General features: G+C 43.8%; 1 protein-coding gene across 1 annotated transcript in view; it reads right to left on the minus strand.

Annotated features, from left to right (window-relative positions):
- The window catches only part of nt5c2b (5'-nucleotidase, cytosolic IIb), a gene marked incomplete at its 3' end in the record, with an annotated part of 56,186 nt that overhangs the window by 31,611 nt on the left and 2,544 nt on the right, over positions 1 to 22,031 (minus strand). Inside the window, exon 3 of the mRNA XM_084318193.1 lies at positions 5,726 to 5,799. Within this exon, the coding sequence (XP_084174319.1) occupies positions 5,726 to 5,799 (74 nt within the window). The remainder of the gene's footprint in view (positions 1 to 5,725; positions 5,800 to 22,031) is intronic.

Below are 22,031 nucleotides of genomic sequence, written 5' to 3' on the forward strand. Positions count from 1 at the left end.
GTCGTCTACTCTAAGCCATCCTAGGTTGTCAAAGTGGGCAGGGGTGAGGTGGGTTCTAGGAGTAAGGTCAAGTAGTAGTCTGACCAGTTTGTTTTGAGATGTTTGTAATTTAGTTTTTAGCGCCTTTGAGGTGCTTTGGTACCATGAGGTGCAAGCATAGTCGTAGTACCCTTGAATGAGTGCTCCTGCCAGAGTCTTCAGGGTATTCTTGTTTACCAGTGAGGAGATCCGGTACAAGAATCGAGTTTGTTGGTTGACTTTTTTTATTACATTGGATGCCATTTTGTCACAGGAAAGATTTGCCTCTAGGATGGAACCCAGGTAGGTAATATCTTCTTTCCTTGTGACAATATTGTCACCCACTGTAACTGAGAAACCGTCAGTCTTGCTGAGTTTGTTATTTGAACCGAAGAGAATGGACTCTGTTTTGCCCATGTGTAATGATAGTTTGTTATCAGCGAGCCATATGCAGATTTTGTCGATGTCCTACCATGCTCTGTAAATAACTCATGTACAGATACCGATATGCCCTACTTTGTTTACTTGTTTATTGCACAATGTCGCTCTATTGGTTGGATTCTTATTATATATTATTACTATTGTATTATGCACATCGTTGCGGGCAAGACCCCCCGCATTTCACTGTATACCTGTATGCCGTGACAAATAAAACTCTTGTATCTTGTATCTTGACACTGCTGGTCGTTATTAGACACTGCTGGTCATTATTTGACACCACTTGTTCCCCAGGGATGACGACGCAATGCGCCCCTGTGGTCAAAACGCCCGACACGGTGTGACGCTACATGATAGCCACACTTCATTGAAAACATTATCACTTGGTTATGAGTGCCTATAAAGTGAGACTTGTCAACAGCTGAGCCCATGTCAAACCACTGCGCTGGAGGATAGGGGCGGGCGTGTGGGCCAAAAGAGGGACTATGACTGATCCCCTTTCTCGAGAGAATAGTCTGTCCTGGAGCAGCCTGGCAGATATGACCTGCTCCTCAAAGTCAGGGAAGTTGTATTTATAGAGATGATGTCCACCCTCTGGAACGGCGTCACACAGGCACATACTATACGGAGTAGGGGTGTGGACATTTCTCGATTCTAAGATGCATCGCGATGCGGACGTGGACGATTCTGCATCGATGCAGTGACAGAACATAATCGATTATAAAATAAATAAAAATGTTACTCTCTTGCAAGCTTTTATGTTCTTTTACAATGTAGCGCTTTGGGATTTGCTCCACAACTATAAAGCGCCCTACAAATCAAATATATTATTATTAATATTATTATTGTATTATTAAAGCTAGTGCTCTGGTCATCCATCCACTCAACCCATAGAAAATACAGCATCAGGCTATTCTAAAAGTATTGATACTAATACTGATACTAATAAAAAGAGTATTGGACAGTTTTTAACAGCTGGGTATCGAGATACCTATCTAGTATCTGTATCATGCAACACTAGTAAAGACATTTATTTTGACATTCTGATTTAAGAACTTTCTAAATAAAAGTTAATTTACCTGACTGCTTGTATTAATTGATGAAAAAGTAGCCATGTGCAGTAATATAGATTATAAAATTGAGGATGTAATATTATTGAGCTGCATCGAGATGCCTCGAAATGTATCGTAGAATCGAATCGTGGACAGCTGAATCGTAATCGAATCGAATCGTGAGAGGCCAGTGAAGATTCACAGTTCTAGTACGGAGCACAGACTTATCAGCTGGCTCGCTCACACAGTGACGGTAGGGATGAGACGGTCGATTTGTACCGCTTTTAACTGTTTTCGGTTCGACTTCCTGCGGTTCAGGGTGCCTAGAAAGTGTCCGGCTCACTTGACTACTGTAATACGTTGCGCGTTAAAGTTTGTATGGAGTGCTTTTTTTTGTAGAACTGGCAGAAGTGACACTGGCCATTTACTGGCAACACTGAAAATAGGGAATACTAATTCAGTTAACATTAGTCATTTGCACATGCCGTTCTCATTTAAATCAAAAAGCCAGCAGAAGCGTTCAGTTTGCCCCGGCGATGTGGTGAGTGCAGGCTCAATGGCTGCCATACACTGGCACCAGGCACACATCACACCACACAATGGCTGAACAGCTAGGGAGGGATGATTAGGTGGCTTTTCACTTGAAAAGGTTTGTTTTTAAATCTCTTCAAACGCCTGCTATTCTACACAACAGCACAACAATGAGTCGTTCACAGAGATTGTCCTTCATCATTTTGAGCCAGCTGTGCTTTTGATCAAGTCTGTAGAAGCCTTGTTACCAAACTTCTAATCAGGGTTCCCAGACATTGCAAAATGAAATTCAAGGACGTTCGAGTACTTTTCCAAGCACTCTTTTTCATTTTAAAAGGATACAATTAACTTTTTTAAATGCAGTTTGTTTTTTTATTGAAAAGAAATCGGATCCAATATTTATGGCTTAAAAACAATTTCCGACAATTAGTTACACTTTAGATTAAAACATTTTTTATCTTGATTCATAACTATTTTATCATGGATGAACAAAACTTCCAATGTGAATGGTTGATTTGAATTTCAAGAACTTTTTAAGCACCTTGTTAAAAAAATTGGCTGCTTTCAAGGAATTCCAGGCCTTGAATTATTTTGGTCAAAAAGCAAGCACTTTAAGCACTTCAAGGACCTTGTGCGAACCCTGTCTAATGCTGCAGGGGGAAAAAACTGTTCAGTTAATGCGCTTTCAAATCAAGATACGTTGTGGTCTGGGCCTTTCTAGATGTCATCGTCCACCGCATTTGGGTCATCCGTTGAAAAACAATCATCTAGGTCACGCAGCTCTGTGCTGCGGCAGCGTGTCGGGTGTGAAAGCCCCTGGAGGTGATCATTCACATAGAGGCGCCAAGTAGCCTCTGTTGCAGGGGTGTAAAAAGTACCCAGAAATTATACTTAAGTGAAAGTATGGGTACAGTGACAGTCTCAAAATGGTACTCAAGTAAAAGTCAGAGTATCTGGCTTAAAAACACACTTGAGTAAAAGTAAAAAATTAAATCTACTTTTAAATGTACTTAAGTACTAAAAAGTAAAAACCTTTTTTCTGACCGTCTATTCTTCCGATAGCAGGTGTTTCATCAAAGATCCCCGCTTTCTAGTCTTGCACAAGGACCAATCAGCATGGGTATGCCAATGGGCGGGTTCATTTTCCATTGATGGGGATTTGATTGGCTGTTTTTGAATAAATTGTGGCCGCAGGATTAATAACGTTAATGTTAGTTCGGCCAGAGAAACAAATATACTAATTAAAATTGTTGCACCTGCGAGATTTGTACTTTGTAGGTCTGCATTTGTAAGGAGTAAAAAGTATATATTTTTTCTCTGAAATGTAATTGAGTAAAAGTATACAAACCTAATAATACTTGAGTAAAGTACAAATACCCAAAAACAGTACTTAACCCATTCTTCGCCAATCACGTGTTAAGGCGGGTTTCTCCGCCATGCACTGTCTGCCAATAACTCCGTAAGGCGTTTTTGAGATCATTATTTCATATTTTCGTCATGGTATTCATATTTCACCCACGGAGTCTTGGGTGATGCTGTCTGGGCCATCACAACTCTGCAACGCTTCAATACCGCCACCTCGTGGCCGATCGACGAGTTGCCAAACCGGAAGTGCCCGGAAGTGCTCGGTCCGTCCCCTATTTTCGTCCGGCCACTCGCTTATCGTCCCGGGGCTCAATACAGACACCGTCGATATGAATCTTTGCCATAACTCAATAATCAACATGATTTGGACGTGTATTAGTAATATACAAACCGGAAATGGATCGCATCGATCAACATCCCATAATAGCAATCTTTTTGCTCCACTCTCATCGCCCAACGCTACGAGGAGACTGGGGTGAGTTTCAGCATTTTTCTTTACCATTTTCGATACAAACTGCTCTGATCAATATATCACCCATACTACATGAATCATTTAACGTCGGTCATTGAATTATAAACGACCCCCCCCCCCCCCCTCCGTTCACCCGCAGATGACCAGTCATGACGTTTAGGACCATGTACAGTTGACATTTTTAATATAACGTTGATCGGTATCAAACTGCATTTGATCATCTAATATATGCATTTATGCCTATATCTCACGTTCTATGAAATACTGCAGAAAACGATTAAAACATATTTATACTCTAGACGGTATTTTAGTATGAATGTGTGAAAGTAAAACGTTCCTACATCCTGAACGATAGATAATTGATGTTGAATGGGCCATAGTAATGTCAATTTAGCAATACAATTTAAAAAGTTATAGCCCTGCAAAGAAGGTGAACATCTCCATAGACTTATAGCGCTGGCAGAGAGGGTACAATGATGGGTACAATGCCCAGCAGAGAATGGGTTAAGTATTGTAACAAAGTACAATTACTCAGGTACTTTACACCCCTGCACTGTTGTACCCAATTCTGACCATAAGAAAGGAAACAATTCTGGGGGGAGTAACGGTAGTAATATAGTGTAACAAATGACTGCGCCCAGGGAGTAAAGTAATAATATTACTTTTGAAATGAGTAACGAAGAATATATAATATTTTTTTGTAACAAGCCCAACACTGATTACTGGTGAGTTAGTCTCACTTAGCCAGACCTCTCTCCACACTACGTTAGTGCTGTGCCAGAGCTGGAGAGCCAGAGCTGGGTGAACATATGATCATTCCGGTATGGGGGGGGGGGGGGGGGGGGGACGGACGCTCTGGCTTGTTTGTATTTCTTTAAACCAATCACAATCATCCTGGGCGGTGCTAAGCCTAGGATGCGGTGACAGTGCCCTTGCGAAATAGTGTCGCAGATAGCAGAAGGGGAGGAGAATTCCAACTGAAATAGTCGGCCAATGGCAGCAGATACCCACAGTCTATATCCTGAGTCCGATTACTGGTAAGTAGATAAGCTTGCTAAATCACAGAGTAATTTAAGTCTGGCGTTTGGGCGCATTATAGATTTAGTTTTGCCATGATATGATAGTGACAGTGATGGATAAAACATAGACAATGTAAAAGCATTGCACAGCATGAGGCATATGCAAGCGCAAATACATTTAACATAATGGACCAGTCGGAACCCGGAAACCGGTGACCCCAGAACCGCCATATGAACCGAACCGTGACTTTTGTGAACCATCCCACCCCTAGTGACCGATAAGACCTGGATCCTTTTCAGTCCATCATTTGGCCAGTGTGAAAGAGAGACACTTCCACCCTATGAGCTTCTTAGAGCCAAGTAACAAGCAAGTACTGTAGTAGTTCAGTTCTCATATCTCCTCCATATACTGTACATGACGTCCAAGGAGCTCCAGAAGATAACGTTTTGTTTTCCAAATTCCACGAGGGACACTCAACGTCCCACACCACCAAATCTAATATTACCCTGACCTTCACAGAACGCCTTTTTCCTCTCTTCTGATGGATGGATCAACTTTCCCTCCTCGTTGGGCATTTCAACCTACCCAACCGCGCGCACGCACACACGCACGCACACACACACACCTATCCTGCCCCTCAGCCTGGATCTTTTCGGGTGATGGGGTGAGCCCGTTTGCACTAGTCTGCTTTATTAAACATGTGGAAGAACGGGGGGGGGGGTCAGTACAGGAGAGTTGTTATGCCAACCGGAGCTGACGTAGCCTGTACCGTGGTGTGTGTGTGTGTGTGTGGGGGGGGGGGGGGGTGATGCACTGTATTCCACTTTACCTGCTAGAGTGTAATCCATATCAAACCCAAAACACTTAATCTTCTCCATGGCCAAGCTTCTGTTGACAAACACTCTGTGAGGAGAGAGGGACACAGAACACACACAGGTTACATTAGTGACAATCCTATCTTCAGGGGGGAGAATAATAAACTGTATTTGTATAGCACCTTTTATAGGTGTGTAATGTATATGTATAGCAAGAATTGCAGCTCAAAGTGCTTCACGGCAGTAAAAAAGACAGGCTAACATCCTCTTAGGCCTCTTTGTTTACGGTTTGATTCTATGGCAGTTTTAAAATAGACGGTAATAAAAAGAGTAAAATAGACTAGACAGAGTAAAGTAGTGCAATAGTGCAGTGCAATAAAATAGTTAGTAAAAATAGAATAGCCCTCATTTACAATACAATAATCAGTCAGAAGATCCTTAGGAACTTCTACTCATGTACAATAGAGAGCATCCTGACTGGCAACATCACCTCCTGGTTTGGGAATAGCACTGCACAAGACCGTAGCAGACTACAAAGAGTGACACGTTCAGCCGAACGCACAATTGGAGGGGGGCTTCCCACCCTCCAGAACATTTACAACAAGCGGTGCAGGGGGAAGGCTAAGAGAATTATTAAGGACTCGAGCCACCCGAACAACTGCCTCTTTGAACTGCTGCGGTCAGGCAAGCGATACCGGAGTCTTAAGGCGAGCACAGAAAGACTCAGAAGAAGCTTCTATCCCCAGGCCATCAGGCTGCTAAACGAACAATAAACACTATGCAACAACCATCAAATGCACACAGCACACACACCCACACGCACTCACTTAAACAAACAACACACTGCAGCACCCACTCTCCACACTTTAGATCACACAAACACACTTTATATTTATTGATAAAGGATTTGCACTACAACTCGTACACCTACTGTAAATTGTACCTAAATTGCACCTCATCCCATTTCTGCCTTGCACTATATAGTATTGTATATTAGTACACTGCATAGTATTGTATATTATATGGTAACTCAGTTACGTCTATTCTGCATCGAACATTGTACATATGTCTATACTGAACACTGTGACCTCATTTTTTTTACTTCTAATTTACATGCTATACTATGTTATTTTATTTCATACTTATCTTGTCTTGCACAGTCTCTGGAGCGTAACAGTAAGAAGCATTTTGTATAAAAGTATTCTGTACTTCTGTATGACAACTATTAAAGAAACTTGAAACTTGAACTTGAACTCAGTGTTGATGTAATGAGTCTAGGGGGCACAACAGAGCAGTGCATCGCTCTTAACACTGAGTTTCTTTACAAAGTTCAGTTCTAAATTACTTTATAGAACAACAGAGTAGTGCATTGCTCTTAACTTAACAACAGAGCAGTGCATCGCTCTTAACACTTCATCACTTCTCAAAGTTCAGAGTAACATCTTAGTGAATGCTATTCTTGGCCACAGTAAAAAAAAAAAAAAAAATTAAGGGACTACATTTCCCAGGGATTAGGGCTGCTGCAATCAGGACATACATTGTGTAATGATGATGATTATTTGTCTCACAAAATAACAGCAGTAACAGTTTAATTTTAAAAAGGAGAAAAAGCTACAAGAAAGTGAGGAATCTGAGATAATTCAGATTCAACACAGCCGTTCCACATCCCAGAATGCTTTCAGAGCCCTATACTGTGTGAGTTTCCCACGGGGTCATAGGTCATCTGTTGTGGTGGTGTCGAGGGCACACATTGCACAGAGGAGAAAGGACTGTGCTGTGCACCACCGCGGTCTCATCAGAAAACTTAAATAAAGTACTTAACTAATTGACCACAGGGGGGAAAAGGACATAATGTACATTATGTTATAGCCATAAGTAATATATTTAAATCTAGTATAAGTCATATATTTACGTCTCGTATCGGCAAAAGTATAAAACAAACACTGCAACCGGGAATTGTGGTCACGGGCGAATGCTCTCACCACTAGACTAAAGCACCCACCCAACCCTGATACAAACACAGCAATACTATGATTATGGTTCATTTTAACGTTTAATGGTTAAGATATAAAGTTAGGATTATGGTTAGAGTTAAGGTTTGATGGTTATGGTTAGTTTAAGGTTAACAGTGTGGTTAAGGTTATGGTTAGAGTTAAGGTTCGATGGTTAAGGTTAGTTTAAGGTAACAGTGTGGTTGAGGTTAGGGTTTGGGCAAGGCTGTTGGAAAAGTGTGTCTTGAGCTAAAGGCACATGCCTCCCATGTGACTAAGCGCCCCGGATTTGAGTCGCGAGTCCTTGAGTTTTCTGAAAACATTCATATTAAATCTTTTTGCATATGTAATACTGTATATTATGTACTCATTTGTACACATCGTAAATACATCAATATATAAGTTATGGCTATAACATAACGTACAATATGTACCCTTTTCCTGTGGTCAATTAGTACTTTATTTACATATTCTAAGCGAGATCGGGCTGTGTGCACAAGATAACTCCAAGAAAGAAAATGTCCTAATTACACATTGTGTCCAAAACCCACAAATTCCAAATTCCTAAATCAGCTCTTTGTTTTACTCTGGCCCACCCCGTCACTGCCACCACAAAGAATCCAACATCCTAAGTAGGAAAAACACTGCTGTTATTATTATCGGTTTGGGGAAGAAAATCTATTTGCAGTGGTGCAGTGTGTATATATTGTGGTGGACCGTCACAAATACGCCTATGTAAGGGAACGGGGCTGAGCCCTGAGACTTAGTCTGAGGACGGCGACAATCCCCCCTGTAGCCTAGTGTTCCAGGAACCAGCTCAACTGTCCCGTCTCATAAATCAAGCGGGAGGCCAGGGGAGCAGCGTGGCCCGAGTGTTCAGAAATGTTTACATAGCCTGCCTGACACTGACGAGCCCGTCATCTCCAGCGGCTGGACAGCACTCCGCTACCTTAGCCAGCCACACGGCTTAGCTTATCCACGACCATACATTTTAGCGCTGGATCGAACACAGCGTATACTAGGTGTCTTTCTTACACAGGAATTATATAAAGTATTTAAAGTAGTCAGAAATTTACCAGTTCCAAAATACAGTAGCTGAAATAATTATACAAAAAAACAAGAGGTAGGCCTAATCGGATACATTTTTGATAGGTATGTTGGATCAGTAGGTTAAGTGTAATCGTGACTTCCAGATGGATTCACATAAATCAATATTCAGTTATTCTGTTCCATAACGGTAAGATAACTTTGCCCAATGCCCTTATGAAAACAAAATGTAAATGTTTCTTTTTAAAACAAGCCAACATGAACAGGGAAAACAAGATCACCCAGAACTCAACTCGGAGCGTAATTGCTGGTAAATAAGCTTAGCTGACAAAATCAGTCACAAATACCACTGTAGGGGAGAAATGATCTCTTAATTAACTAGCCTAACAATGCCACTTTTCTCTAGACAAAGCTCTATAAAACACCCCCCCCCCCCCCCCTCCGTTCTGAAATACCTTGCTGCAGATCCATAGTGAACTAGTTGCCATTTAGATCCGTGGCCGGCGGAGGACTGGCGATGCATTCTGAGCGCGATTAAACCCGGGATTGACCCGCCGCTGACCGAGCCTGCTACGGTAACGCACGGCAGCTCTGGCCCAAAAACAATGCCCCCCCACTCTCTTTGCTTCCTTGCCATTCAAAACATTTCTGACTTGTTGCAAAAATGATTGTGGCCTTTCCGCGTCATTCTCTGTTGTTGTTGTTGTTGTTGTCGGTCAGGGTTGTTTTGTTGTGTTGAGTGGTGTTTGTTGGCCCTCAAAGACCTCCAGAACAATAACAAGGTAGAATCAAGCGAGTCCCAGGTCCCAAGCCACTGCTACTGCCGCTTACATCACCAAGGCTCGCTTCTATACAGCTACTCTTTAGATTATTCTTCCATCTAAATAGAATCTATTTACGGCAGCAGAATCTCTCGTGTGATCCATACGTGGATTATGTACTACATGGAATGGATGAGACTAATATATAAAGGTGTTAGGTCATTTATGTAAGGCTGCGCCCCCTGACTAATCAACAGGAATACGGTTACCGGTATGTCAACACTGTCAGAGTTATTAGGGTCTACAATAATATATCTGATCCCTGCCTTTGTCTGTTCAATGATGACTCGCCTCCATCATCTCTCATTTTAAAATCAGGGTAGACTAATGTTACTGCAGCAGAAAATACCATACCGACACTATAGTTTAATCCAAATCTTCCTTTGATTCTATGCTGGATGGATTCTTACCAGAGTATGGCCTTGCTTGAATGCACAATGGTACAAAGCCAAACCTGCCACTGTGCAAGCATAGTCAGGCATAGCTGTATCCATAAGGAACTACCATTAAAAAAAAAGAAGCTCTTCCCTCTCCCATCACCCTCCATAGCCAGTAATATCAGAACTGAAGCACCTCTCTCCATAACCAGTAATATCAGACCTGGAACACCTCTCCATAACAGTAATATCAAACCTGGAGCACCCCTTCGTAACAGTAATATCAGACCTGGAGCACCTCTCCACAACCAGTAATATCAGACCTGGAGCACCCCTTCATAACAGTAATATCAGACCTGGAGCACCCCTTCATAACAGTAATATCAGACCTGGAGCACCTCTCCACAACCAGTAATATCAGACCTGGAGCACCCCTTCATAACAGTAATATCAGACCTGGAGCACCCCTTCATAACAGTAATATCAGACCTGGAGCACCCCTTCATAACAGTAATATCAGACCAGGGCCCTCATTCATCAATATTGTGCGTAGAACATTTCTATTTCCACACGTAAGCACGGAATGTAGAACTAGTGTACGCACAGGGAAGTCGGGATTCATCACACGGTGCGTACGCAGGCTCTATGCTCCTCCGTGTTGATGAATACCACTTTGTTCTACCGTCAATGCTCGTGCATGATTATCCATATATGGTCATGAAAATGAGGAAACACCCCCCATGGGATGTGAAATAATGGACTGACCCGAGCGGGACTCTGAGAAACTCCACGGAGAATTCACTGCTGTCGAACCAAGAAGACACTATCGCGTATTATGGGATAAATAAAAGGCGGATTTGTAAACGGTGATGTCAGATATCAACGGCTCCCTAAGACCATTGCTGCAATTCTGCCTGGACAGCTCAAAATACTAATAAAGACCGTTCGTTGACCACTGTTTGGCGTTGGTTGTGTGTCATTATAACCGTGCTGTAATATGAATGCCTTTATTAGTTGTGTTCGATTGGCTATATGATTTTTAGAGGCATCTATTTTGTTGTCGGCTAATAAAGACGCGCTGGAATATGACTGCCTTTTCCCGTGTTGTTTGATTAATACCCAGGGATTAAAGTTCTCCTCAATTTGATTCCAAATCGCGATGGATCTCCCGTACATTTTCTACCTGCTGCATATGATTTCTAGAGGCATACTACAATCTATTTTGATGTCAGTATTGGGTAGCCTATACATAAACAATAATACGAGAGCATATAATACAAGAACAATGAATCTTACTGCCATGTATGATGTAGCAGATGCGCCATGTGTAGCCTGCCTATATGTGATCAATACAAACATGAACTTGAATTCCATTATGTCTGTGTGCGGGTCACTGCGGGAACTCACAAGGCTGTTGTCACAATGTAAATAAGAACGTGCACTGAAAAGTTACAGTATGTAGTTGGTTGATTATTTGTGTGACAGTCAGTAAACCCTTGCAAAAAGTATCCGTTTTATTTAATGAATTGAAAACATTCAGCATCGCCTTCCTCCCGGCATCCAGCAATAACATGTATCAGGCAAATGCGCATCGCAACATTGACTGAGTGGAATCCCTTTCTATTCACATAACTGCATTTGTGATGGAGCTTTGACAGCTACAGTAAGTAACAGTCTATTGCTCGATCCATCTCCAATATCACGATGGACCGTGCCGCGGTGGCAAAGACCCGAGGGTGGAGAGGATCTTGAATGAATTCCATCATCATATATGTTGTGTGTCTGTCCACTATGTTTGTTACTTTGTTATTCCCCCCCCCCCTATCTATGTAAAGCGACCTTGGGTCTCTTGAAAGGCGCTATATAAAATGAAGCTATTATTATTATTGTTATTATTATTATTATCATCACGTCTGTGCGGGAGCTCACAAATAGACTGTTAGTCTCAGTGAAGTTTCAACGGAGGTCATCTATTCTAACCAACAAATTGAAGTAGAAAGCATTTCGTGACCAATCTTATTTGGAAACATGACACACAAAATAATTTGCTTTTTATTTGAAACAATATCTAATCGCGTTTGGAGGTTGGTGTTTTGCGTCTGCCCCCCCGTGCCAAACAAGCAGGCCAACCTCTTGTTCGCGTGTGAGCCCGTTTTAATTACACTACTGTCGCTATTTTACAATGAACTATAATGAATTACGGGTCATACAGAAGTTGAACACTAATGCACGGAAGCTTATTTCCGCCTTGAAACGAATGCAGGACTGAGGAGTGCTTATGCGTAGTAACGATATTCTACCACTGGGCGCCAGGTACGACTGGTCTGACCTGTGCGTAGATGTAAGCACGGAGTCAAGTTCAAATCGAAATTGATGAATCCCACTCTTTGCTTAGAAATGATCGTACGCACAGGGTAAGCACAGATCTGTGCGTAGAACACGTTGATGAATGAGGGCCCTGGAGCACCCCTTCATAACAGTAATATCAGACCTGGAGCACCCCTTCGTAACAGTAATATCAGACCTGGAGCACCCCTTCATAACAGTAATATCAGACCTGGAGCACCCCTTCATAACAGTAATATCAGACCTGGAGCACCCCTTCATAACAGTAATATCAGACCTGGAGCACCCTGGAATATGTTAGTTGTTTACACATTGTTGGATTATGTAATTGGTTTGTCATGACTCATTGTAAAACAAAATATAAATTGCGGGGGGGAGGGGGGGTGGCCACTGGCAGTTGCAGAATCAGACTCCTCTCTGGTGAACGCGCAGACACCATCAGCCTACCCAGCATGTAATAGCACTCAACTCGTTATTATTGGCGCATAGATTGCAGAAATACGGGAACGTTTTTGATTATATTTAAAAGGCTTTGACATTGTAAAACGAAATAAGTGGAGTTTCGAAGCTGTAAGCAGAATACAAGTCATAGGAACACCCACGATATAGTGTTCTTCCCCCTTCCTACTGTATAAGAACGAATTAAAAACGCATTGCAAGGAGAACAGAGGTTATTTGTTTCGCGTGATTTAAAAAACGCTGTATTAAAAGAACCAATATAAGGATCCATGCAAGCTTTCTATTGTGGGTACATCTTGGCGTCCCGCAACTATTCCCCAATCACTTCTATCACCGAATATGCTTAGAAAAGGAAAGCCGACGGTTGTTATTTCGTATATAATACACTCCACGTGACCCCAGAACTAAACCATAATCACCTTACAAAAACAGTACTGTATTTGTAAATCTGGTATGTCATAAATGTATAGATGTAGCAGTACTGTCTATCTGTATGTCATGCAGGGTTAGAAATGACATTTTTCCCCCAGGGCTTTTTTTGCCCCCCTTAATTGATTTTTACGGGGGCTTTTTTTTGTATTTCGGGGGCACAGAATTTTTATGATGAAAATTAACATAAAGATTATAAAACATTGTTGACACTTTTTTTTACAGTCTTCGTCCCTATGTTTGATAACGTAATGTTAATGTCTCCATATATAGGGCTCTACGCTAACCTTTTTCCCAAGGAGCACATGTGCTCCTAAATAAATTTTTAATAAATAAAATCTAAATCTAAATTTAGGAGCACACAAAGAAATTTAGGAGTACAGTGAAAATTGTTCAAGTAACAGTTTATTAACAAACTATTTATTACATGTATATTATACTGTGTGTGTGCATACTAAGAGCTAAACATCTGTGCAAATAGCACATACCACCAAAATCACAAATTGCCCCATGCCTACTAGACGCAAAGGATATCAGTTGTCAAGCTGCTTTTGTATGTTGTAGTCTTGTCACGATACCAACATTTAGACTTTGATACAGATAGGAAAGGCAATGGAATATATTATTAGATGACAGAACATGGACAATTCTTTATACACTTCTTTAATTCATTATAATTGAAACGCTATTGAATAATAGTTAATTAATAGTTAATACAATTATTCTGTTACAGCTACAACTGAGCTATAATTTATACGTATAGCTACTGTCCATCAATGTCTTCCTTTTGAATGAAATTGTGAGGATTGGCCCGTTGCCGAACGCACACTTCTAGGTCAAGTATCAATTACCATCACGCACCTGATGTGTGTTCTAATCAGCGCTCCAGAGGCTTCATATACTTGGACCTTCTGTCATTCGATGTCGGGTCGTTTTGAGTACTACTGCTTTGAATACTTCTGTTTCTGCCTGTTGTTCCCCGTTGCTGTGCCTCGTCTACTCTCCCTCCAGGACATCTGTGGATTGCCGCTGGTGAAGACCTTGTCCCCCCGTTTTGAGCTGCGCCTCGTTTACCCGCTTTACTCTTGCGCTTTGGTGAGTTTGAACCAAACCCCTTTTTGGACTATTCTGTTTTGTGTGTTTTGAAGAACACTGAAGAGTTCTATTTTTGCTTACACTTGACTCAGCTAAGTTGTGTGTTAAAGGAGACACTGAAGATTATCATTTTGCTTGCACTGGACTCAGCTGGGGTGTGTGTTTAGAAGAGACACTGAAGTTTATCGTTTTGGTTTTGCACTGACCCTCAGCTTAATTGTCTGTTGTGGTGAACACTGAAGATATCGTTTTGTTTGTTCTGGACTCAGCTAAGGGAGGAGGAGACCGCACTGCCTCTGTGTGATGTGGACTGTTATTGATCTCTCTCTCTCTCTCTTTTCCACCTCGAGTTGAAGCTGGGAGTATCTGCAGAGCCGCTTCGGCGTCAACACCGTTTCCCCACCTCGAACACCAGGAGGATCTGCAGAGCCGCAGATAACTCTGCTGAAGGCAGTCTCCCTTTGTTTCAAGATTGTTACTTGCTCCTTTTTTACTCTGAAAATAAATACGCCCTAGTATTTGGCTAACTCTGAACTACCTGTCTGTGCCGTGCGTTTGAGGTCGGTTTCAAACCCTAACATTACGACCCGACCATGACGACCTCAGCCGACACAGACAGGGTCAGGGCAGCGTTGGCGGTCCAGATCGAGTTGGTCAACGACCACACCCAACAGTTGGGTGCGGCTGCGGCTGCTTTACAGGACCTCCGGGCCGAGGTCCAGCTTATTCTGGATGCCATTGACACTCTGGCCACCCAGCAGACTACCCAGGGGTATCAGCAGGCTGTTGTTCTGCACCAGCTACAGGCTCTCAGTACAGCATTAAACACTCTGCTTTTAACCCCACCTGTCCCAGGAGTCTCAGCCAGACCACCACCCGCGGCAGACCTCGCACCTCGGGAGCCCCGTCTCTCCGAACCACGTCTGTTCGAGGGTAACTTCGAGGATTGTGCCACATTCATCATGCAGTGTGAGTTGGTCTTCCTTCATCAACCCAGCCGTTTTTCGTCAGAGGGAGCCCGAGTAGCCTACATGACTAACCTGCTCACGGGCCGAGCAGCACAGTGGGTCACTGCTTCCTGGGCTATGAGGGCCGATTTTTGTTTCTCCTACCCAGACTTCGTGGCAGAGCTCCGAAGGGTTTTCCACCACCCAGCTCGTGGCCAGGACCCAGGAGCTCGGTTGGGCACCTTCCGGCAGGACAGTGGCAGTGTCAGAGACTACGCGCTGGAATTCAGACTGGCCGCAACGGAGAGCGGTTGGAACGATCAATCGCTTCGTCTCACCTTCCTGAGGGGGCTCAACGACGCAGTAAGGGACCAGCTCGCGACCCAGGAGGAGCCCGATTCTCTCGAGGGCCTGATCAGCCTCGCTATCCGCATCGACGGACGCCTCCGGGAGAGAAGGCGTGAGCGAGCACGACTAGGACCCCCAGACGTTCCCCAGACCCCCCGTCCTCGGGACCGTTCTGCTGACCGTCCTGCCCCCTCCGTGACTGGTGGGTTTTTTCCCTCCCGGGCTGTGACCGAGGAGGAACCCATGCAGCTGGGACGCACCCGCCTTAGCCCGGCCGAACGGGAGTCCAGGCTCAGGTCCGGCCTTTGCCTCTACTGCGGCCGGGATGGACACCGTGTCTCCAATTGCCCTACCCGGCCAAGAAGACCAGGCTCGCCTGGACCCCGGGAGATTCTGGTGAGCCGTTTTTCCTGTTCCCCCACCCGTGCACCACCTAACCGTCTGACGAGCGTCACCCTAGCCTGGGCGGACCAGCGGGCGACGGTGGGTGCACTCATTGACTCTGGTGCTGATGGGAGTTTCCTGGACGTTGAGTTTGCCACCCGGGCCAACATTCCACTTGAGGACCTCGAGAGGCCCTTGGAGGTCTTCGCGCTGGATCATCGCCGCCTGGCTGACATCACTCAACGCACCTGTCCTGTCCTCCTCACCGTGGCTGGTAACCACGTTGAGAGACTCCAGTTTTTCATTACCAGATCCCCTCTTGTCCCGGTAGTCCTGGGTCGGCCCTGGCTCGCGCTGCATGAGCCCCACATCGCCTGGTCCTCCGGCACCATCAGAGTCATGCCCAGTGTCTTCAGGCGCCGTCCAGTCCTTCGCCCCGGGATTCCCCTTTTGTCCCCGTCTCCAGCCCCCTCACCGGGCCCCTGCCTCCGTCTCCGGCCCCCCTCGCCGGTTCCCTGTCCCTGTCTCCAGCCCCCCTCACCGGGTCCCCGTCTCCAGCCTCCCCCTCCGGGCCTCTGTCTCTGTCCTCCTCTCCGGTGCCCCTGATCACCGGCTTCCTTCGGTCCCATCCGGGCTAGCCGAGGTCGGTTGGGTCGCCGGGTGGCTCCCGTGGAGGGGGGGGTACTGTGAGGATTGGCCCGTTGCCGAACGCACACTTCTAGGTCAAGTATCAATTACCATCACGCACCTGATGTGTGTTCTAATCAGCGCTCCAGAGGCTTCATATACTCGGACCTTCTGTCATTCGATGTTGGGTCGTTTTGAGTACTACTGCTTTGAATACTTCTGTTTCTGCCTGTTGTTCCCCGTTGCTGTGCCTCGTCTACTCCAGGACATCTGTGGATTGCCGCTGGTGAAGACCTTGTCCCCCCGTTTTGAGCTGCGCCTCGTTTACCCGCTTTACTCTTGCGCTTTGGTGAGTTTGAACCAAACCCCTTTTTGGACTATTCTGTTTTGTGTGTTTTGAAGAACACTGAAGAGTTCTATTTTTGCTTACACTTGACTCAGCTAAGTTGTGTGTTAAAGGAGACACTGAAGATTATCATTTTGCTTGCACTGGACTCAGCTGGGGTGTGTGTTTAGAAGAGACACTGAAGTTTATCGTTTTGGTTTTGCAATGACCCTCAGCTTAATTGTGTGTTGTGGTGAACACTGAAGATATCGTTTTGTTTGTTCTGGACTCAGCTAAGGGAGGAGGAGACCGCACTGCCTCTGTGTGATGTGGACTGTTATTGATCTCTCTCTCTCTCTCTCTCTCTTTTCCACCTCGAGTTGAAGCTGGGAGTATCTGCAGAGCCGCTTCGGCGTCAACACCGTTTCCCCACCTCGAACACCAGGAGGATCTGCAGAGCCGCAGATAACTCTGCTGAAGGCAGTCTCCCTTTGTTTCAAGATTGTTACTTGCTCCTTTTTGACTCTGAAAATAAATACGCCCTAGTATTTGGCTAACTCTGAACTACCTGTCAGTTTGAGGTCGGTTTCAAACCCTAACAGAAATAGGTTCAGGAGAGAGATGTAGAGAGGGAGAGGGAGAGAGAGCAAGACACACACACAGATAGACACAGATATTCTCAGCCCCCCCTTTCCTCTGAGCGTTCCCAGTGATGGCTTACTATGTGCGTGTGTGTGTATATGCGTGTGCAAACGGGAACGGGACACACATCTGTGCAATAGCACACACCCGTCACACCACCAAAGTCACTGGCTGGCCCACAGTGTGCATGTATGTGCGTGTGCTAACTTCGCTAACGTTATCCGCCTCAGTAACATTAGCTGCCTCGCCGGATTCCTCTTTCTCCTCGTCTCTCTTTTGCTCAAAAAAATATGAATGGGCTTCATGGCTGGCTGAATCTTTAGCGTTGTCTGATTCTGAATGTATAACTTGGTGACTTTCTGTTCCAGCGCGTACTGTGTTTATCGTTTCATTTCTCTCGTGAAACCAGCCGCGTCACCGCAGGAAACTCTACTGTGATTGGACGCTTGTGGGACTTGTAGTTTCTGAACTATTAACAGCGGAGCTTGTAATCTTCAATCGCACACTGCGAGTAAATGGTTTTTCCAGTTCGCACACACACATATTATTAGGGGCAAATACAAGTGAAATGCTTGCACTGTAGAGCATATATATAATTAGTAAACTGTCAGGGGCTTTTCTTGCCCCCCTTAACTGATTTTCGAGGGCATTTGGTAAATTTTCGAGTGCATTTTGCCCCAAGCCCCCGTTAATTTCTAACCCTGATGTCATGTATGTCATATATGTTATGACTCATTGAAAATGGGGGACCCTGATGTAAACAAGACGAAAGTCTTTCTCTGGTCTGCATCCCCTTAACAATTGTGTGTATTGAGCCGTACTGTATTGTACCCATTCTGCAATCTGGTAATAAAATGTTCAATCAATCAATCAATCAATCATTCCAATAACAACCGCTAACTTCACTGTTAGATGGCATGCTTTGAAGCAACCTATGTATAGATGTAGCACTGTCTATCTGTAATAAAATGTTCAATCAATCAATCCAATAACAACCGCTAACTTCACTGTTAGATGGCATGCTTTGAAACGCTGCACCTCCAAGCTGCTTCTAGACACGGAGGCAACTTTTTATTTTTTTTTACCTACTTTTTCTGCAGATGGTTGTGAATAAATCTCTATTATGCTTAAATTAATGTGTTTATTGTATAGCAATAAGGCAATGAATTTGGCAATTGTATAAAAGACATTACATCTAACAACCACCCCTATGCATAATCGAATTCTTATAACACACTCCTGCGTGTGATGTAATGCTTAAATAGCAAACCTGAAGCAACCCTCCATAACCAGTAATATCAGACCTGAAGCAACCCTCCATAACCAGTAATATCAGACCTGAAGCAACCCTCCATAACCAGTAATATCAGACCTGAAGCAACCCTCCATAACCAGTAATATCAGACCTGAAGCAACCCTCCATAACCAGTAATATCAGACCTGAAGCACCTTTCTATAACCGGTTCTCCATCATGTGAGCCAGGTTCACATGATGGAGTAGAAACATATTGAAAACCCAATGTAATGACTTTTAAAGAGACATGGATGACAGAGAATGAGGCTGTTTTCTTGTTTTTCATTCCTGAAAGGTCTGCCTTTTTGAGAATGCAGGGTGTTCATCCGGCAGCGGTGATATGGTTTGGTGATATGGTTTGGGGGTATGGTTTGGTGATATGGTTTGGTGATATAGTTTGGTGATATGGTTTGGGGATATGGTTTGGTGATATGGTTTGGTGATATAGTTTGGTGATATGGTTTGGTGATATGGTTTGGTGATATGGTTTGGTGATAGTTTGGTGATATGGTTTGGTGATATAGTTTGGTGATATGGTTTGGTGATATGGTTTGGTGATATGGTTTGGTGATATAGTTTGGTGATATAGTTTGGTGATATGGTTTGGTGATATAGTTTGGTATGGTTGTTTTTTTCTTTTTCTTCTTTTCTTTTTAGGCTACCATTATTTGCTTTTCCTTGGGAATGTCTCATCTCCTAATCTTAGTTATTACCACTCAAGGGAAGGATTCTATTTTCACTCAGGTCTTCGTACGTAAGTTGTATTGTGCCGCCCTGGTGTTGTTGTGTTTGTTTTGTTGTGTATTTTCTAAATAAAAAAGGGTTGATCACAAAAAAAACTGGAATATGGGACAATGCTCCTGTATTTTCTGTGTTCAGAGAAAATGTACATGCAAGGGAAGGAGGATCTTTCTGAACTCAAAGGCCCCTTTCAATGCTCGCGTGACATGCTGTCCTGGGTTTGCATGAGTAGCAGTAAAGGAGAACCATAAATGTTACTCAAGTAAAGCTCCCGCCTCTCCCAGCCTCATCAGTATTGACAGAGGGTGGGGGGCGGTGTGTGAGAGATAGTCGGCCTCGACTTTGGCCCCGCCGCTGACAACAGTGGAGCCTCAAATAGCCCACATGGACTAGAGCCCCCACACCTACAAGAGAATCCCTTAACAACTCTGTCCGACTGAGCAGCTGTGCAGCAAATCTGGCAGATTTTTTTCCACCAGCCTCTTATCTAATGAAAACAGTCCATTCAGCCCCCTGTGAAAGACAGTCTATCTGGGTTGGGCAGAGCTGTGGAACCTCTCACTATGTGACAAATGGTCCCGACTGGAAGGATGAGACATTTCTTAAGTTGTGCTTCAGAAGGAAACGGTCCCCCTCTGGAAGATACGGGTATTGCACAAAGGGCTACAATTTTAAACAAGGGCCAATATTGATTAAATAGCTTTGATAAAGCAGGTCTTACTTTTGAATAAGTGACAAGAGAACTTGTGTCGGGTGAGAAATGGTCAAGCCATTGTCATGTGTGTAACTCTGTGGTTATGGGATGTGGGTTGTTACAGGCTGTGCTGCAGATGCCAGCACACGGTGGACAAAGATAAGAACTGAGTGACAGTTTTAGAGCCCACGTTAACATAGGGGCGTCGCGTGTTATGTTAATAACAAGCAATTCCCTGTGTGGACACATACCTGTACTTGTCTTTAGTGTGTAGGTTAAACATGTGCACAACCACCTTTTATCACACACGTGAGTGGACTTACATTCCTCCCTCCGTAAACCGTTTAGCTAGCATGGCCACAGGCCACTTTGTCCCCCTGTCATTAGATAGATGCTATAGGGGGGCCAGGCTATTTTAATGTGTTGCCCATTTGATCAGTTATTCAAGTTAAGTTACTGCCTAAAGAATGTCACCTATTTATATCTGTGGACACTGTCATTTAGCCTTTTAAGTCAACAAGATAACAAGAAGTTACAAGATTTAATGAGGATGGCCTGAAAGGGTGGGCTTCAGATTTGACAGGACTGCACACAGGGTAGTGAAGATTTGGAGTGAATGTTTGGACAGGAAGTTGACGTAACACAAACACTTTAAAAGGGCAGCACCAGTCAAGTTATCATTTCTAATATGTTATTTCCATGGCCTAAGACGGTTCAATCAATATTTGTGAACATGAGCCACTCTAATAACATGAGCCACTCTCCCGCAAAGCCAGAAACCAGAGAAGTAAGAATGAAACTTGCGATGTCATCAAGTATAGTATAAAGTCTGGAGCTGCTCCACTGATAATAAATGGGAGACTGATTTTGTGGACCCACAAAATTTGTTGGTTATTCTTTATATCCAAATTAGCTTTAATAAGTGGTCTTAGTTCTGAAACAGAAAAGGTACCTATGAACATTCCCCTGGTACTCTCAGTGCCATCTAGATCTAGAACATCTTCCGCAATCCATTGTCTATGGAGCAGCTTCAGACTTTATACTTGATGACATCACAAGTTTTAGCTACTCTAGTTTTTGGATTTGAGAGAGTTGATCATTTTCACTAATATGTTTGTACCGACTGGAGGAATAACACATATGAATTCTGAAATGGGGTGTAGTTCCTCTTCAAGGTGCTGCCAGTGGGATATGTGTGAAATGTAAAGTGAAACCTAAGGGGCATTATCTGACTGACTAACTAGTACTAGGTGTGCCTCCTACTTAGAATTCAAACTCACTTGATTAAAGTGGTGTGGCCCGGTTTGTGAAATGCACAAAGTGAAATGAAAGGCTTTGTTTACCTGCAACAAATGCTACTGTAGCATGTTGTGTTTAACCTCGTGCTGACAAAGTTTACGGCACAGTATTACGATCAATTCTCATGTGCACAATTGATGATGTGACAGACGCACAAGAATTTTGGTTGCTGCATCTGGCTAAAGCAGACGGGTTCAGCGACACAGGTGTCAACCGATCCTGACCAAGAGCCCCATACATACCTATGATGAGCCATGACCAAGAGCCCCATACATACCTATGATGAGCCATGACCAAGAGCCCCATACATACCTATGATGAGCCATGACCAAGAGCCCCATACATACCTATGATGAGCCATGACCAAGAGCCCCATACATACCTATGATGAGCCATGACCAAGAGCCCCATACATACCTATGATGAGCCATGACCAAGAGCCCCATACATACCT

Source organism: Notolepis coatsorum, assembly GCF_963971535.1.
Source record: "Notolepis coatsorum genome assembly, chromosome: 7".
NCBI lineage: Eukaryota > Metazoa > Chordata > Actinopteri > Aulopiformes > Paralepididae > Notolepis > Notolepis coatsorum.